Source organism: Salmo salar, chromosome 07, assembly GCF_965601325.2.
Source record: "Salmo salar chromosome 07, fSalSal1, whole genome shotgun sequence".
Taxonomy (NCBI): domain Eukaryota; kingdom Metazoa; phylum Chordata; class Actinopteri; order Salmoniformes; family Salmonidae; genus Salmo; species Salmo salar.
In genome coordinates, this window is record NC_138297.1 from 63,946,566 (window position 1) to 63,966,029 (window position 19,464).

A 19,464-nucleotide genomic window follows, 5' to 3' on the forward strand; every position below is an offset into this window, starting at 1 on the left:
AGACTGTGTGATTTAGACAGTCAGGGGGAGACTGTGTGATTTAGACAGTCAGGGGGAGACTGTGTGATTTAGACAGTCAGGGGGAGACTGTGTGATTTAGACAGTCAGGGGAAGACTGTGTGATTTAGACAGTCAGGGGGAGACTGTGTGATTTAGACAGTCAGGCGGAGATTGTGTGATTTAGACAGTCAGGGGGAGACTGTGTGATTTAGACAGTCAGGGGGAGACTGTGTGATTTAGACAGTCAGGGGGAGACTGTGATGTAGACAGTCAGGTGGAGATTGTGTGATTTAGACAGTCAGGGGGAGACTGTGATTTAGACAGTCAGGGGGAGACTGTGTGATTTAGACAGTCAGGGGAAGACTGTGTGATTTAGACAGTCAGGGGGAGACTGTGATTTAGACAGTCAGGGGGAGACTGTGATTTAGACAGTCAGGGGGAGACTGTGTGATTTAGACAGTCAGGTGGAGACTGTGTGATTTAGACAGTCAGGGGGAGACTGTGTGATTTAGACAGTCAGGGGGAGGCTGTGTGATTTAGACAGTCAGGGGGAGACTGTGATTTAGACAGTCAGGGGGAGACTGTGATTTAGACAGTCAGGTTGAGACTGTGATTTAGACAGTCAGGGGGAGACTGTGATTTAGACAGTCAGGTTGAGACTGTGTGATTTAGACAGTCAGGGGGAGACTGTGATTTAGACAGTCAGGTTGAGACTGTGATTTAGACAGTCAGGTTGAGACTGTGTGATTTAGACAGTCAGGGGGAGACTGTGATTTAGACAGTCAGGGGGAGACTGTGATTTAGACAGTCAGGGGGAGACTATGATTTAGACAGTCAGGTGGAGACTGTGTGATTTAGACAGTCAGGGGGAGACTATGATTTAGACAGTCAGGGGGAGACTGTGTGATTTAGACAGTCAGGGGGATTGTGGTATTGGCAGAGAGGAAGTAAACAGCGTTCACAATCCACTCACGATCCACCATGATGTGATCACATTAAACAACAATGTGTTACTGTGAAACAGATGTCTCTTATTCTCAGGCTGTTTACACTTCAGAGGGGAATGTGTCTGTTGTTAGAATGCACTTAAGATCACACAGTATAAAATATTAAAGTTTGTGTGTGAAATTCAATATACACTCTGGATAGCTTTCCTTGACCTAAGCCAGAAGCAACCTTTAATCGCTTCCAAATAAACAATTCAACTTTTTTACAGTACACTGCCTGACAGTGAGACAGTTAGCCAACCAGACAGTCAGTCAGGCCGTGAGACAGTTAGCCAACCAGACAGTCAGTCAGGCAGTGACAGTTAGCCAACCAGACAGTCAGGCAGACAGACATTGAGACAGTTAGCCAACCAGACAGACAGTCAGTCAGGCATTGAGACGGTTAGCCAACCAGTCAGTCAGGCAGTGAGACAGTTAGCCAACCAGACAGTCAGTCAAGCAGTGAGACAGTTAGCCAACCAGACAGTCAGGCAGGCAGTGACAGTTAGCCAACCAGCCAGTCAGGCAGTCAGGCATTGAGACAGTTAGCCAACCAGACAGTCAGGCATTGAGACAGTTAGCCAACCAGACAGACAGTCAGTCAGGCATTGAGACGGTTAGCCAACCAGTCAGTCAGGCAGTGAGACAGTTAGCCAACCAGTCAGGCAGTGAGACAGTTAGCCAACCAGACAGTCAGTCAAGCAGTGAGACAGTTAGCCAACCAGACAGACAGTCAGGCAGTGACACAGTTAGCCAACCAGACAGACAGTCAGGCAGTGACACAGTTAGCCAACCAGACAGACAGTCAGGCAGTGACACAGTTAGCCAACCAGCCAGTCAGTCAGGCAGTGACAGTTAGCCAACCAGCCAGTCAGGCAGTGACAGTTAGCCAACCAGAAAGACAGTTAGGCATTGAGACAGTTAGCCAACCAGTCAGTCAGGCAGTGACAGTTAGCCAACCAGCCAGTCAGGCAGTGACAGTTAACCAACCAGAAAGACAGTTAGGCATTGAGACGGTTAACCAACCAGACAGTCAGTCAGGCACTGAGACGGTTAGCCAACCAGACAGTCAGTCAGGCACTGAGACAGTTAACCAACCAGACAGTCAGTCAGGCACTGAGACGGTTAACCAACCAGACAGTCAGTCAGGAACTGAGACAGTTAGCCAACCAGACAGTCAGTCAGGCACTGAGTTAACCAACCAGACAGTCAGTCAGGCAGTGAGACGGTTAACCAACCAGATAGTCAGTCAGGCACTGAGACAGTTAACCAACCAGACAGTCAGTCAGGCACTGAGACAGTTAGCCAACCAGACAGTCAGTCAGGCACTGAGACGGTTAGCCACCCAGACAGTCAGTCAGGCACTGAGACAGTTAGCCAACCAGACAGTCAATCAGGCACTGAGACAGTTAGCCAACCAGATAGTCAGTCAGGCACTGAGACGGTTAACCAACCAGACAGTCAGTCAGGCAGTGAGACAGTTAGCCAACCAGACAGTCAGTCAGGCACTGAGACAGTTAACCAACCAGACAGTCAGTCAGGCAGTGAGACAGTTAGCCAACCAGACAGTCAGTCAGGCAGTGAGACAGTTAGCCAACCAGACAGTCAGTCAGGCAGTGAGACAGTTAGCCAACCAGACAGTCAGTCAGGCACTGAGACGGTTAACCAACCAGACAGTCAGTCAGGCAGTGAGACAGTTAGCCAACCAGACAGTCAGTCAGGCACTGAGACAATTAACCAACCAGACAGTCAGTCAGGCACTGAGACAGTTAGCCAACCAGACAGTCAGTCAGGCAGTGAGACAGTTAGCCAACCAGACAGTCAGTCAGGCACTGAGACGGTTAACCAACCAGACAGTCAGTCAGGCAGTGAGACAGTTAGCCAACCAGACAGTCAGTCAGGCACTGAGACAATTAACCAACCAGACAGTCAGTCAGGCACTGAGACAGTTAGCCAACCAGACAGTCAGTCAGGCACTGAGACGGTTAACCAACCAGACAGTCAGACAGTCAGTGAGACAGTTAGCCAACCAGACAGTCAGTCACTGTCAGCCAGTCAGGCAGTGAGACAGTGACGTCCTCCAGTATGGGCCTCAGCATGCAGCTCTGTCTCTCTCTCTGACTGATGTGAGTGATGTGAGGGTGGTGTGCAGAGTGATTCAATCTCATAGTAAATCATCTGCCTCTAATGTAATGTTGGTCTCAGATCCAATCTCTCACTCTCACATTCTCTTGTTCTCTCTCTGTCGCGCTCTCCCTCTTTTTCTCCAGCTCTCTTTCCTCTCGGTCTCTCTCTCTGAGGGTGGTCTCAGGCTACAGTACAGTCGTCTTTTAGTCCATCAGAGTTTGATTATGAATACCAGAGGCATTTCAAAATCTCATTCTGTTGTTAGAGTAGAACACGTACACATTACATCACATTACAGGAAGACACTGGAGACAGAGCAACTGTGAGACTGTCTCTGAGCGAGTTACTTCCACTGTAGTCCATGAGTTGATCAGCTACACTCGTCCTGTCACAGACCTGCCAGGATCATCTCTCCTTCATTAAAGGCAGAAGAGAAGACGTAAAGGAGATGCTTTTTTCTTCCTGTCTGTTGACCTCTTCTCCTCCCAATCAGCTCTGCTTCATTAGAAAGGTTCAACTGGAAAAGAATGTGCATCACACACGCAAAAGGAGAGGGTGGTGATATGTCTCCCGACGGGTTCATTCATACCGTGGCGTGACGTGGAGCTTCATGCATGGACATGTGTAGAAACCATGGCTGTGTGAAAGATGTGCACATCCCAAATCTCCATTCTGGGGTCAACAGCTGATTTACAGTAATTCTGTGAATAATGAGAAATGATATAATGGTTACCAGGATAGGAAGCCTACACATTATTAACCTGCAACTCACATTAACCAGCAAATCATGCAGAAACAAACCCTATGAAGGCTAATTGAGGATATAATGGTTACCAGGAAAGGAAGCCTAGTGTATCTGTTTAGCTGCTCGTCATGCTGAAACAAACCATATTGACTTCTATCATGGTGTTGTCTAACACATCATCCCAACACAATTTACATGATTGTGAGGTCAAGTTGGTCTCTGACACAGGAGGTTGGTGGCACCTTAATTGGGGAGGACAGGCTTGTGGTAATGGCTGGACCGGAATCGGTGGAATGGTATCAAATACATCAAACACATGGTTTCCATGGTTTCCAAGTGTTTGATGCCATTCCATTCGCTCCGTTCCAGCCATTATTATGAGCTGTCCTCCCCTCAGCAGCCTCCAATGGTCTCTGGAATATTCTCATGGATAATAAAAGTTGACTTATCTCCTCTCTTCTCCTCTCCTCTCATCTCTTCTCCTCCCTTCTTTTCTCCTCCCTTCTTTTCTCCTCTCTTGTCCTCTCTTCTCTTGTCTCCTCTCTTCTGTCTCTTCTCCTCTGTTCTCTTCTGTCTCCTCTCTTCCGCCTCCTCTCTTCTGTCTCCTCTCTTCCCTGTCCTGTAGCTGTCAGAGTGTAAGGAGCGTATGTTGGAGCTAGAGAAGGCCTTGGAGGATTCAGGACAGGAGAACAGGGCCAGAGAGCTGGAGGGGAACGACCCATCTCCTGTTGAACTCATCCAGAAGATAGAACAGGTAAAGCCTACAGTACTGAAGCTGCTTTACAGTCATGCAGGCAGATTTCAGAACAGTGGGTAGGTCTGAGTCTAAACGGTCAGTGTATCTGAAGGAGACTAAGAACACAAACTATGCCACTTTTCTTTCTTGAGGGAAGGGGAAGTCATCAATCAAGATTACCACCAATTAATCATATCCCGTCGTTATAATTGATTGAGGTTGAAGCTGTCTCATGTTAATGTGTGTGTGTGTGTGTGTGTGTGTGTGTGTGTGTGTGTGTGTGTGTGTGTGTGTGTGTGTGTGTGTGTGTGTGTGTGTGTGTGTGTGTGTGTGTGTGTGTGTGTGTGTGTGTATGTGTGTATGTGTGTGTGTGTGTGTGTGTACCCTTTTGGCTGCCTCCTGTGTGTGTGTGTGTGTGTGTGTGTGTGTGTGTGTGTGTGTGTGTGTGTGTGTGTGTGTGTGTGTGTGTGTGTGTGTGTGTGTGTGTGTGTTCAGTTGGAGGTTGGCTTGGCGGAGCGGGAAGAGCTGCTCCTGGAGAAGGACTTGGTGTTTGAGCAGGTGACCCGGCTTTCTCAGCGAATCAGAGCTAAGGCCGAGAACGGCAAGCAGGACACACTGCAGCTAGCCAAGAAGGTACACACACACACACACACACACACACACACACACACACACACACACACACACACACACACACACACACACACACACACACACACACACACACACACACACACACACACACACACACACACACACACACACACACACACACACACACACACACACACACACACACACACACACACACACACAGGAAGCAGCCAAGAAGGCATCTACTGCCAAACTCATCCATTCACACACTCACAGTCGGGGTAGAGGATCTTGGAGCGTGGTGGCTACATGTGCCTGGTGCAGCCTAGCAGACTGACTGCCCTCTCACCCCGACTCCCTGCAGGGCCCAGCCCAGTGTCTCCTGGATGAAGTATCACCTGCCCACCAGGCCAAGGCTGTTAGTTATCTCAATGAGTCAATGAGCCATGTTACACACACACAGCCAATGAGTCATGTTACACACACACAGCCAATGAGCCAAAGTTGCTGTGCACTCTGAGGCAAATCCTCTCAGCACGCTTAGATAACCTCACTGGGCCCCAGCAGCCAGCATGCCAAACTGAGGCTCTGGGATCTGGAGGATGTTAGATATCAGTTTATCTGTGGGATGTTAGATATCAGTTTATCTGGGGGATGTTAGATATCAGTTTGATCTGGAGGATGTTAGATATCAGTTTATCTGGAGGATGTTAGATATCAGTTTATCTGGGGGATGTTAGATATCAGTTTGATCTGGAGGATGTTAGATATCAGTTTATCTGGGGGATGTTAGATATCAGTTTATCTGGAGGATGTTAGATTGATCTGGAGGATGTTAGATATTAGTTTATCTGGAGGATGTTAGATAACAGTTTATCTGGAGGATGTTAGATATCAGTTTGATCTGGAGGATGTTAGATATCAGTTTGATCTGGAGGATGTTAGATATCAGTTTATCTGGGGGATGTTAGATATTAGTTTATCTGGAGGATGTTAGATTGATCTGGGGGATGTTAGATATTAGTTTATCTGGAGGATGTTAGATATCAGTTTGATCTGGAGGATGTTAGATATTAGATTGATCTGGAGAATGTTAGATATTAGTTTATCTGGAGGATGTTAGATATCAGTTTGATCTGGAGGATGTTAGATATCAGTTTATCTGGAGGATGTTAGATATTAGTTTATCTGGAGGATGTTAGATATCAGTTTTATCTGGAGGATGTTAGATATCAGTTTGATCTGGAGGATGTTAGATATCAGTTTGATCTGGAGGATGTTAGATATTAGTTTATCTGGAGGATGTTAGATTGATCTGGAGGATGTTAGATATCAGTTTGATCTGGAGGATGTTAGATATCAGTTTGATCTGGAGGATGTTAGATATTAGTTTATCTGGAGGATGTTAGATATCAGTTTGATCTGGAGGATGTTAGATATTAGATTATCTGGAGGATGTTAGATATTAGTTTGATCTGGAGGATGTAAAATATTAGTTTGATCTGGAGGATGTTAGATATTAGTTTATCTGGAGGATGTTAGATATCAGTTTTATCTGGAGGATGTTAGATATTAGTTTATCTGGAGGATGTTAGATTGATCTGGAGGATGTTAGATATTAGTTTGATCTGGAGGATGTTAGATATCAGTTTGATCTGGAGGATGTTAGATATTAGTTTTATCTGGAGGATGTTAGATATCAGTTTGATCTGGAGGATGTTAGATATTAGTTTGATCTGGAGGATGTTAGATATTAGTTTATCTGGAGGATGTTAGATATCAGTTTGATCTGGAGAATGTTAGATATTAGTTTATCTGGAGGATGTTAGATATCAGTTTGATCTGGAGGATGTTAGATATTAGTTTTATCTGGAGGATGTTAGATATTAGTTTATCTGGAGGATGTTAGATATCAGTTTGATCTGGAGGATGTTAGATATTAGTTTTATCTGGAGGATGTTAGATATTAGTTTATCTGGAGGATGTTAGATATCAGTTTGATCTGGAGGATGTTAGATTGATCTGGAGGATGTTAGATATTAGTTTATCTGGAGGATGTTAGATATCAGTTTGATCTGGAGGATGTTAGATTGATCTGGAGGATGTTAGATATCAGTTTGATCTGGAGGATGTTAGATATCAGTTTGATCTGGAGGATGTTAGATATTAGTTTTATCTGGAGGATGTTAGATATTAGTTTATCTGGAGGATGTTAGATATCAGTTTGATCTGGAGGATGTTAGATATCAGTTTGATCTGGAGGATGTTAGATATCAGTTTGATCTGGAGGATGTTAGATTGATCTGGAGGATGTTAGATATCAGTTTGATCTGGAGGATGTTAGATATCAGTTTGATCTGGAGGATGTTAGATATTAGTTTTATCTGGAGGATGTTAGATATTAGTTTATCTGGAGGATGTTAGATATCAGTTTGATCTGGAGAATGTTAGATATTAGTTTGATCTGGAGGATGTTAGATATTAGATTGAGTGCATTATTGGGTGACTGAGTATGTCTGAGTATATACATGTTGTGTGTGTATTGGAGGCAGGAATGGAAATGAATGTAGCCCGCTAGCCAAAGGCTAGTACTGTTCAGACCAGGCTAGTAGAACATGTTCTCAACTACCCCGCCGGCTAGAGAAACGCTGTCTTTTCAAATATCATGTCAGTCTGGCTGTCTATCTGTCAGTCTGTCAGGCTGTCTGTGCGTTAACCAACCCCGTCTCCTCTCTCTCAGGTGAATGAGTTGCAGGGCCGTATCAAGGAGTCAACCAGGAGGATGATGGCCGTGGTGTCTGAGTTGTCGATGCGCCAAGCCAGCGCCATGACCCTGCAGCAGGTAAACAGGAGACTCTTTTAGATTGACCAGCATTTCCTAGCCTGCTGGACCCATACTGTAGATCCCTGTAGCCAACTGGGACCAGGCTAAGGTCAAGTCTAAGGATTATACTGTAGATCCCTGTAGCCAACAGGGACCAGGCTAAGGTCAAGTCTAATAATTATACTGTAGATCCCTGTAGCCAACTGGGACCAGGCTAAGGTCAAGTCTAAGAATTATACTGTAGATCCCTGTAGCCAACTGGGACCAGGCTAAGGTCAAGTCTAAGAATTATACTGTAGATCCCTGTAGCCAACAGGGACCAGGCTAAGGTCAAGTCTAAGAATTATACTGTAGATCCCTGTAGCCAACTGGGACCAGGCTAAGGTCAAGTCTAAGAATTATACTGTAGATCCCTGTAGCCAACTGGGACCAGGCTAAGGTCAAGTCTAAGAATTATACTGTAGATCCCTGTAGCCAACTGGGACCAGGCTAAGGTCAAGTCTAAGAATTATACTGTAGATCCCTGTAGCCAACTGGGACCAGGCTAAGGTCAAGTCTAAGAATTATACTGTAGATCCCTGTAGCCAACTGGGACCAGGCTAAGGTCAAGTCTAAGAATTATACTGTAGATCCCTGTAGCCAACTGGGACCAGGCTAAGGTCAAGTCTAAGGATTATACTGTAGATCCCTGTAGCCAACTGGGACCAGGCTAAGGTCAAGTCTAAGGATTATACTGTAGATCCCTGTAGCCAACTGGGACCAGGCTAAGGTCAAGTCTAAGAATTATACTGTAGATCCCTGTAGCCAACTGGGACCAGGCTAAGGTCAAGTCTAAGAATTATACTGTAGATCCCTGTAGCCAACTGGGACCAGGCTAAGGTCAAGTCTAAGGATTATACTGTAGATCCCTGTAGCCAACTGGGACCAGGCTAAGGTCAAGTCTAAGGATTATACTGTAGATCCCTGTAGCCAACAGGGACCAGGCTAAGGTCAAGTCTAAGGATTATACTGTAGATCCCTGTAGCCAACTGGGACCAGGCTAAGGTCAAGTCTAAGAATTATAGTGTAGATCCCTGTAGCCAACTGGGACCAGGCTAAGGTCAAGTCTAAGAATTATACTGTAGATCCCTGTAGCCAACTGGGACCAGGCTAAGGTCAAGTCTAAGAATTATACTGTAGATCCCTGTAGCCAACTGGGACCAGGCTAAGGTCAAGTCTAAGAATTATACTGTAGATCCCTGTAGCCAACAGGGACCAGGCTAAGGTCAAGTCTAAGAATTATACTGTAGATCCCTGTAGCCAACTGGGACCAGGCTAAGGTCAAGTCTAAGAATTATACTGTAGATCCCTGTAGCCAACTGGGACCAGGCTAAGGTCAAGTCTAAGAATTATACTGTAGATCCCTGTAGCCAACAGGGACCAGGCTAAGGTCAAGTCTAAGAATTATAGTGTAGATCCCTGTAGCCAACTGGGACCAGGCTAAGGTCAAGTCTAAGAATTATAGTGTAGATCCCTGTAGCCAACTGGGACCAGGCTAAGGTCAAGTCTAAGAATTATACTGTAGATCCCTGTAGCCAACTGGGACCAGGCTAAGGTCAAGTCTAAGAATTATACTGTAGATCCCTGTAGCCAACAGGGACCAGGCTAAGGTCAAGTCTAAGAATTATAGTGTAGATCCCTGTAGCCAACTGGGACCAGGCTAAGGTCAAGTCTAAGAATTATAGTGTAGATCCCTGTAGCCAACTGGGACCAGGCTAAGGTCAAGTCTAAGAATTATAGTGTAGATCCCTGTAGCCAACTGGGACCAGGCTAAGGTCAAGTCTAAGAATTATACTGTAGATCCCTGTAGCCAACAGGGACCAGGCTAAGGTCAAGTCTAAGAATTATACTGTAGATCCCTGTAGCCAACTGGGACCAGGCTAAGGTCAAGTCTAAGAATTATACTGTAGATCCCTGTAGCCAACTGGGACCAGGCTAAGGTCAAGTCTAAGAATTATACTGTAGATCCCTGTAGCCAACAGGGACCAGGCTAAGGTCAAGTCTAAGAATTATAGTGTAGATCCCTGTAGCCAACTGGGACCAGGCTAAGGTCAAGTCTAAGAATTATAGTGTAGATCCCTGTAGCCAACTGGGACCAGGCTAAGGTCAAGTCTAAGAATTATACTGTAGATCCCTGTAGCCAACTGGGACCAGGCTAAGGTCAAGTCTAAGAATTATACTGTAGATCCCTGTAGCCAACAGGGACCAGGCTAAGGTCAAGTCTAAGAATTATAGTGTAGATCCCTGTAGCCAACTGGGACCAGGCTAAGGTCAAGTCTAAGAATTATAGTGTAGATCCCTGTAGCCAACTGGGACCAGGCTAAGGTCAAGTCTAAGAATTATACTGTAGATCCCTGTAGCCAACAAGGACCAGGCTAAGGTCAAGTCTAAGAATTATAGTGTAGATCCCTGTAGCCAACTGGGACCAGGCTAAGGTCAAGTCTAAGGATTATACTGTAGATCCCTGTAGCCAACAGGGACCAGGCTAAGGTCAAGTCTAAGAATTATAGTGTAGATCCCTGTAGCCAACTGGGACCAGGCTAAGGTCAAGTCTAAGAATTATACTGTAGATCCCTGTAGCCAACTGGGACCAGGCTAAGGTCAAGTCTAAGAATTATAGTGTAGATCCCTGTAGCCAACTGGGACCAGGCTAAGGTCAAGTCTAAGGATTTCCAACTTTTACGACATCATCCTCTTTCCCTACATCGATCTACCCAAGCACAAATATCCTCCTAATAATCTTCCTCTTCCTGACATTCCATGTCTTGACCCCACCCCTGTCAGGAGCTGAAGGAGAGGGAGCTGTTCCTGGACACCTGCCACCGGCGCCTGGACCAGGGTCTGCCCCCCTCTGAAGACCTGGAGCTGGAGTGGCAACACATCCTCAGGGATGAGCAGCGCAGACAGGCCGACCAGCAGGAGAAAGACAGGGTCAGTCACCCTCCATGGCCCTCTACCACAGGACTTTGAATTATGGATAATTAATGGATGAATTCATAAATGTTGAACTTGATGCTGAACTTTTGTACCTCTACATTGATAAGTTAACACTGCATTTAACACTTTGACTGTCTGGCAATCAGATAGAAACGTTTTATATAGAATAGACGTGCCTTTCTGACATGTAGAAAATGAGGAATCTTGTCAGCTCTATTCATGGTATTTCTATCTGCAATGTTCAGTACATTGAACCCTTTCTCTCCAGTACATTTCTAGATACTCTTTAAGATGTACAGTATACCATGAGTTAAATACCAGTATATGGTATACTATGTTGAGGACCTGGATTCTCTCCTCTGTTACAGCTGGTGGAGGAGGAGGAGAGGTCCCAGCTCCCTAGTGGGGTGTACACCACGGCCGAGGCCCGACCCAACGCCTACATCCCCCTGGGGGACACCCTGCCCCTGCCCAAGCCCTACGGAGCCCTGGCCCCCTTCAAACCCTCCGAGCCCGGCACCAACATCAGACACATTCGCAAGCCTGAACCAAAACCCATTGAGATATAGACCTGGACCAAACCCATTGAGATATACTGTAGACCTGGACCAAAACCATTGAGATATACTGTAGACCTGGACCAAACCCATTGAGATATACTGTAGACCTGGACCAAACATATTGAGATATAGACCTGGACCAAACCCATTGAGATATAGACCTGGACCAAACCCATTGAGATATACTGTAGACCTGGACCAAACCCATTGAGATATACTGTAGACCTGGACCAAACATATTGAGATATACTGTAGACCTGGACCAAACCCATTGAGATATAGACCTGGACCAAACCCATTGAGATATACTGTAGACCTGGACCAAACATATTGAGATATACTAAAGACCTGGACCAAACCAATTGAGATATAGACCTGGACCAAACACATTGAGATATACTGTAGACCTGGACCAAACCCATTGAGATATAGACCTGGACCAAACCCATTGAGATATACTGTAGACCTGGACCAAACACATTGAGATATACTGTAGACCTGGACCAAACCCATTGAGATATACTGTAGACCTGGACCAAACATATTGAGATATAGACCTGGACCAAACCCATTGAGATATAGACCTGGACCAAACCCATTGAGATATACTGTAGACCTGGACCAAACCCATTGAGATATACTGTAGACCTGGACCAAACATATTGAGATATACTGTAGACCTGGACCAAACCCATTGAGATATAGACCTGGACCAAACCCATTGAGATATACTGTAGACCTGGACCAAACATATTGAGATATACTAAAGACCTGGACCAAACCAATTGAGATATAGACCTGGACCAAACACATTGAGATATACTGTAGACCTGGACCAAACATATTGAGATATACTAAAGACCTGGACCAAACCAATTGAGATATACTGTAGACCTGGACCAAACCCATTGAGATATAGACCTGGACCAAACCCATTGAGATATACTGTAGACCTGGACCAAACATATTGAGATATACTAAAGACCTGGACCAAACCAATTGAGATATAGACCTGGACCAAACACATTGAGATATACTGTAGACCTGGACCAAACATATTGAGATATACTGTAGACCTGGACCAAACCCATTGAGATATAGACGTGGACCAAACCCATTGAGATATACTGTAGACCTGGACCAAACCCATTGAGATATACTGTAGACCTGGACCAAAACCATTGAGATATACTGTAGACCTGGACCAAACCCATTGAGATATACTGTAGACCTGGACCAAACATATTGAGATATAGACCTGGACCAAACCCATTGAGATATAGACCTGGACCAAACCCATTGAGATATACTGTAGACCTGGACCAAACCCATTGAGATATACTGTAGACCTGGACCAAACATATTGAGATATACTGTAGACCTGGACCAAACCCATTGAGATATAGACCTGGACCAAACCCATTGAGATATACTGTAGACCTGGACCAAACATATTGAGATATACTAAAGACCTGGACCAAACCAATTGAGATATAGACCTGGACCAAACACATTGAGATATACTGTAGACCTGGACCAAACCCATTGAGATATAGACCTGGACCAAACCCATTGAGATATACTGTAGACCTGGACCAAACACATTGAGATATACTGTAGACCTGGACCAAACCCATTGAGATATACTGTAGACCTGGACCAAACATATTGAGATATAGACCTGGACCAAACCCATTGAGATATAGACCTGGACCAAACCCATTGAGATATACTGTAGACCTGGACCAAACCCATTGAGATATACTGTAGACCTGGACCAAACATATTGAGATATACTGTAGACCTGGACCAAACCCATTGAGATATAGACCTGGACCAAACCCATTGAGATATACTGTAGACCTGGACCAAACATATTGAGATATACTAAAGACCTGGACCAAACCAATTGAGATATAGACCTGGACCAAACACATTGAGATATACTGTAGACCTGGACCAAACATATTGAGATATACTAAAGACCTGGACCAAACCAATTGAGATATACTGTAGACCTGGACCAAACCCATTGAGATATAGACCTGGACCAAACCCATTGAGATATACTGTAGACCTGGACCAAACATATTGAGATATACTAAAGACCTGGACCAAACCAATTGAGATATAGACCTGGACCAAACACATTGAGATATACTGTAGACCTGGACCAAACATATTGAGATATACTGTAGACCTGGACCAAACCCATTGAGATATAGACGTGGACCAAACCCATTGAGATATACTGTAGACCTGGACCAAACCCATTGAGATATACTGTAGACCTGGACCAAACCCATTGAGATATACTGTAGACCTGGACCAAACCCATTGAGATATACTGTAGACCTGGACCAACCCCATTGAGATATACTGTAGACCTGGACCAAACCCATTGAGATATACTGTAGACCTGGACCAAACACATTGAGATATACTGTAGACCTGGACCAAACCCATTGAGATATACTGTAGACCTGGACCAAACCCATTGAGATATACTGTAGACCTGGACCAAACCCATTGAGATATACTGTAGACCTGGACCAAACACATTGAGATATACTGTAGACCTGGACCAAACCCATTGAGATATACTGTAGACCTGGACCAAACCCATTGAGATATACTGTAGACCTGGACCAAACCCATTGAGATATACTGTAGACCTGGACCAAACCCATTGAGATATACTGTAGACCTGGACCAAACCCATTGAGATATACTGTAGACCTGGACCAAACCCATTGAGATATACTGTAGACCTGGACCAACCCCTCTACTACTACGTCTAACCCACCTAGATCTATCTGGGACTATAGAGTGACAACATACATTTAATCAACATTTAATTCAGTTAAATTTCTGTTGGCACTAATAGCACTCCATATGAGATACTCGGGTTACCAGGGACAGGAGAATATGTATCTAGGAGTGTAGCAGCCAATCATCATAGGACCTTTAGATTCTCAACACAAGCACAGCTCATTAAACAGCAGGTATATTTTAACCTCGTCTGCTGTGTTGATCCTTTTTCCTTCCTGAGAAGCGGAGCAGGGAGCGTGCCATGCATCTGGGTTGTATTTCTGCTGAAGTCAGAGGCACGAGGTCTTACTGGCAATACTGTAGCTGTTTCTATTTACCCTCCTCCAGTAACCTAGACCTCACAGAGAATCTTTCAGAGGGATTTCACTGATGATTCTTTACATTTCTGGTAAAGGAGGAAGAGAAAGTGGAGTGAGTGCGTGTGCGTGTGTGTGTGTGTGTGTGTGTGTGTGTGTGTGTGTGTGTGTGTGTGTGTGTGTGTGTGTGAGAGAGAGTTCTATGATTCTGAGAATCAAAGTTTGGCTTTGGGAGAAGTGTGCCTGGTGTGACTTGTGGAAGCATCCAAACCAGTGACATCAGATATTCTGTAGAACGCCTGTTCATTTCCTGAGCGACTGTATCTGTGGAGTCAGCCAGGTCTCAGTCTGTTCCCTCAGCTAACAGGGTGTGTCTCTGACTGTCTCAACCATAACAATCCACACTGCAGCACAGTGGCTAACATTAGCATGTGATAATCAGAGTGATGATGGGATAATGTACTTATTTATGGTTTACTTATCTGTCCCTTAATGTCACTGTATGAGTCATAGGGAATAGTGTCAATGTGACGCTGCCACGGCTATCATGAGCAGTCTTATTGAACAAAGACAGACAGTTGTTAGAAACATGCAACAAATATTTTATTTAGAGTTTAATTGATACAATATGGCTTTACACGTGTAAACATTACAAAAAAAATCCCTTTTCCAGTTTATTATTGTACCTGATCCAACGCATTTCCTGGATTTCACTCCAAATCACTGTGTTATTCCTGAAATCTAACCATGCATCAGTTCCTCTGAAATGGAAATGTACAGACATCATACAGGACACATGTTGTGGTAATTCATACACCTTCCAGAGAACTTTCCTTCTTACTGTAAGAGCCTCATCCATCTGGCTTGTGTGGGAGAGTTGAGCAACAGGCAGAGAGTGCAGAAATATAAATCTGTCAAATGAATGCTTAACCGGTGACTATTGTCACCAGACCCATTGTTCATCAGAATCGAATGTCTTTTCATAGATTCTCATGTATTGGAATGTTGAGTAATCAACATTTAAAGTGTAATTTCACACAGTCCCTGCTCTCTGACACAGTCCCCGCTCTCTGACACAGTCCCCGCTCTCTGACACAGTCCCCGCTCTCTGACACAGTCCCCGCTCTCTGACACAGTCCCCGCTCTCTGAGTACTAGTGGAATATGGAGTGTTGAGTGATAACTTGGAGCCTTGACCTGCTCCCCCTCTTTCTTCACCTCTCGGTCTTTCCCTCCCTCACTTGTCCTGGAAGCCCAGCAGGATCAGAGTCTGTTTCAGAGCTGTCTCCTCCACAAACCTGGCATCCACATTCTCCTGCTCCTCAAAAGGGTTCAGAGCTGCAACACAGAATAGACACACCATCAGACACAGACACACAGTACACAGTTTGGCTTGGCTGTTTAATAAGCTAGTTTCACTTGTAGAGACAAGAGAAACATTCTCTGAATAAATACCTCGATCTTCCACATCCAACAGAATTTTGGTCAGGAAGGTGAGAGGCAGGAACTCAGGCCTGAAGCCAGGCTCGTCTCTCTCCATGAACATAGAACCCTGGAACAACAGACAAACCATCTAACTAATCAAGCCCAGCAGTATTTACTTCCTGCTCTTGGTGGTATTGAATTGGTGATTGTACAGTTGATTAGTGGAAGCTGAATAAGACAGTGTTACTTTGGTTTTGGCGTGTTTCTCCAGCAGGCCTCTGACATAGTCTCTGGAGATACAGGCTGAACTGATGGGGTGATCCCACAGGTGACAGATCCTCTGCTCCATGGGCTGGAAGTAACAGCAACAGTCATCTGGTTACCCCATGTCCTCTATCACCAGGCCTTCAACAGAAGTTTCTCAACCTGTGTAAAACCTATCGTGTTGACTGGTAAATGAGTCGCTATGGGCCCGATTCTGACTTAGGAAATGACGCCTTTCCTACGCACGCCTTTCCTACGCACTTCTCAGTAGTTGGTATTCAGACTTACCTTATGCAGGTGCGTAACGGGCTGTGCAGGCGTGTTTCCCTTGCACATGTAATTCAACCGATGAAAACCCTCCCACTTGCTGGCCAACAGATTTTCTCGTGGAGTTTTCATTCAATATGGTTTTCTGTACATTTATCTTAAAGCCAATATGGTTTTCAGGACATTTATCTTAAAGCCAATATGGTTTTCAGGACATTTCTCTTATTAAAGCCAATATGGTTTTCAGGACATTTCTCTTATTAAAGCCAATATGGTTTTCAGGACATTTCTCTTATTAAAGCCAATATGGTTTTCTGTACATTTCTCTTATTAAAGCCAATATGGTTTTCTGTACATTTCTCTTATTAAAGCCAATATGGTTTTCTGTACATTTCTCTTATTAAAGCCAATATGGTTTTCTGTACATTTCTGTTAAAGCCAATATGGTTTTCTGTACATTTCTGTTAAAGCCAATATGGTTTTCTGTACATTTCTGTTAAAGCCAATATGGTTTTCTGTACATTTCTGTTAAAGCCAATATGGTTTTCAGTACATTTCTCTTAAAGCCAATATGGTTTTCAGTACATTTCTGTTAAAGCCAATATGGTTTTCAGGACATTTCTCTTAAAGCCAATATGTTTTTCAGGACATTTATCTTAAAGCCAATATGGTTTTCTGTACATTTCTGTTAAAGCCAATATGGTTTTCTGTACATTTCTCTTAAAGCCAATATGGTTTTCTGTACATTTCTCTTAAAGCCAATATGGTTTTCAGGACATTTCTGTTAAAGCCAATATGGTTTTCTGTACATTTCTCTTAAAGCCAATATGGTTTTCAGTACATTTCTCTTAAAGCCAATATGGTTTTCAGTACATTTCTGTTAAAGCCAATATGGTTTTCAGGACATTTCTCTTAAAGCCAATATGGTTTTCAGGACATTTCTGTTAAAGCCAATATGGTTTTCAGGACATTTCTCTTAAAGCCAATATGGTTTTCAGGACATTTCTCTTATTAAAGCCAATATGGTTTTCAGGACATTTCTCTTATTAAAGCCAATATGGTTTTCAGGACATTTCTCTTATTAAAGCCAATATGGTTTTCAGGACATTTCTCTTAAAGCCGGGTGTACATTGCACGACTTTCAAAATCCTAACATCACTAAACCTCACATTAAATCACCATCTTTCCTGTTATTTTTTTGTTGTCTTGCCAACCTAGTGGTGCACACTAAATGATGTGATTAGATTTAACGTAGCTACAACGAGCTGTGGCTCAAAGCAGCCTCAAACGTTTTCAGTCAGACATTCACTCTTGCCATACAGAGTTGAAATATCAAGCCAACATTTTGAATTGAATAACATTGCTTGTTAGCTTCAGAGCTGTAACGATTTCAAACCAACTTGGAGGCGCACTTTGGCTTTGAAGGCAAGTACAAACGCATACTAGTAGTAGTAGTCATCGCTCCTTCTCGCGAGTCTACACATCCTGCGAAACAACGTCATCTCACTGGCTTCTTCTGGGGATTTTGTCTCCGATCTCAACTTGTCTGGGACAGCTAAATCAGGGCCAAAATAATGTAGTGTACACCCGGCTTAAGGCATCCCTTTAAATACGGTGTACCCTTAATTATAATTTTGTTAACAGACTAGAATAGATGGAGAGAACGGGTTCAGACAATAGGGATCAATGAAAGAAAGACATCTATACAGCTTCATCTCCGTTTTAACTGGTAGATTTAAAAATACTCTGATCTGTTAGATTATTTAGGCACATTTTAGTCTTAGGAAAGTATGTATGAATCATAAACCAACCGGTTTGGAGAGCCTTTACTCACAAAATATATTTATGAATAAAAAAATACAGTGGTTTGATTCAATGTATGAAATATTGGAAGGTGGGAAAAGTGTAGAATAGGGGTTGAACTTCGGCCTGTCCCCGAGGGCGCTCAGAGTATTCTATAGGAGCACCATCGAGAGCATACTGTTGGGCTGCATCACAGCCTGCTGCGGCAACTCCACCGCCGCGGACCACAAGGCACTTCAGAGGGTGATAAGTGCAGCCGAACGCACCATTGGTGCACACTGCCTGACCCGCAGGACCCTACACCACCAGGTGTCTCAGGAAGTAACTGTGGCTCAGTTGGTAGAGCATGGTGTTTGCAACGCCAGGGTTGTTGGTTCGATTCCCACGGGGGACCAGTACGGAGTAAAAAAATGCATGAAATGGAATGTATGCATTCACTACTGTAAGTCGCTCTGGATAAGAGCGTCTGCTAAATGACTAAAATGTAAATGTAAGGCCAAGAAGATCATCAAGGACCTCAGCCACCCGAGCCACGCCCTGTTCTCCCCACTTCAATCACGCAGTACAGGAGCATCATGACAAAAACCAACAGACTGGCCAATAGCTTCTGCCCTGAGACCATCAGGCTGCTAAATAGCCACCACTAGTCAGCTACCTGCCCCCCGCTACTCCCCCGATGGACATTTCCCACCCACCCCCCAACTGACTTTTACTCTGCCCCCACCCCAACGACATTCATCACTGTTGCAGTTGTTAATATGTATATTATAATTGTAATTCATTTTTATTAATCATTTTTATTGATTTGATTTCACTTGGTCCTCACACCCCCTCAATGATCATGCTGCTCCCCTGCAGTCATTCCCCCACCTCCTCAACAGTCTTTACTCTGCAGTCATTCCCCCACCTCCTCAACAGTCTTTACTCTGCAGTCATTCCCCCACCTCCTCAACAGTCTTTACTCTGCTCCCCTGCAGTCATTCCCCTCACCTCCTCAACAGTCTTTACTCTGCTCCCCTGCAGTCATTCC

At 44.3% G+C, this 19,464-nt stretch overlaps 2 protein-coding genes across 4 annotated transcripts in view; one reads left to right on the plus strand and one right to left on the minus strand.

The window, feature by feature from the left end:
- LOC106577472 (coiled-coil domain-containing protein 146) overlaps nucleotides 1–14,564 on the plus strand; it is an 88,155-nt gene extending 73,591 nt beyond the window's left edge. Inside the window, exons 17-21 of the mRNA XM_082977899.1 lie at nucleotides 4,484–4,612; nucleotides 5,090–5,227; nucleotides 7,929–8,030; nucleotides 10,836–10,982; nucleotides 11,357–14,564. Coding sequence (XP_082834025.1) covers nucleotides 4,484–4,612; nucleotides 5,090–5,227; nucleotides 7,929–8,030; nucleotides 10,836–10,982; nucleotides 11,357–11,557 — 717 coding nt within the window. The 3' untranslated portion in view covers nucleotides 11,558–14,564. The remainder of the gene's footprint in view (nucleotides 1–4,483; nucleotides 4,613–5,089; nucleotides 5,228–7,928; nucleotides 8,031–10,835; nucleotides 10,983–11,356) is intronic.
- A 677-nt stretch (nucleotides 14,565–15,241) lies between these two features.
- The window catches only part of LOC106598502 (gamma-secretase-activating protein), a 40,896-nt gene continuing 36,673 nt past the window's right edge, over nucleotides 15,242–19,464 (minus strand). For 2 of the 3 annotated variants that reach the window (XM_082977901.1, XM_082977900.1), the window contains 3 exons: nucleotides 16,348–16,452; nucleotides 16,131–16,227; nucleotides 15,243–16,013 (listed from right to left, as the gene is read on the minus strand). In XM_082977901.1, the coding sequence (XP_082834027.1) occupies nucleotides 15,913–16,013; nucleotides 16,131–16,227; nucleotides 16,348–16,452 (303 nt within the window). In that variant the 3' untranslated portion in view covers nucleotides 15,243–15,912. Of the gene's footprint in view, nucleotides 16,014–16,130; nucleotides 16,228–16,347; nucleotides 16,453–19,464 lie in introns of all 3 variants that reach the window. The other variant, XM_082977902.1, reaches the window with a different exon arrangement.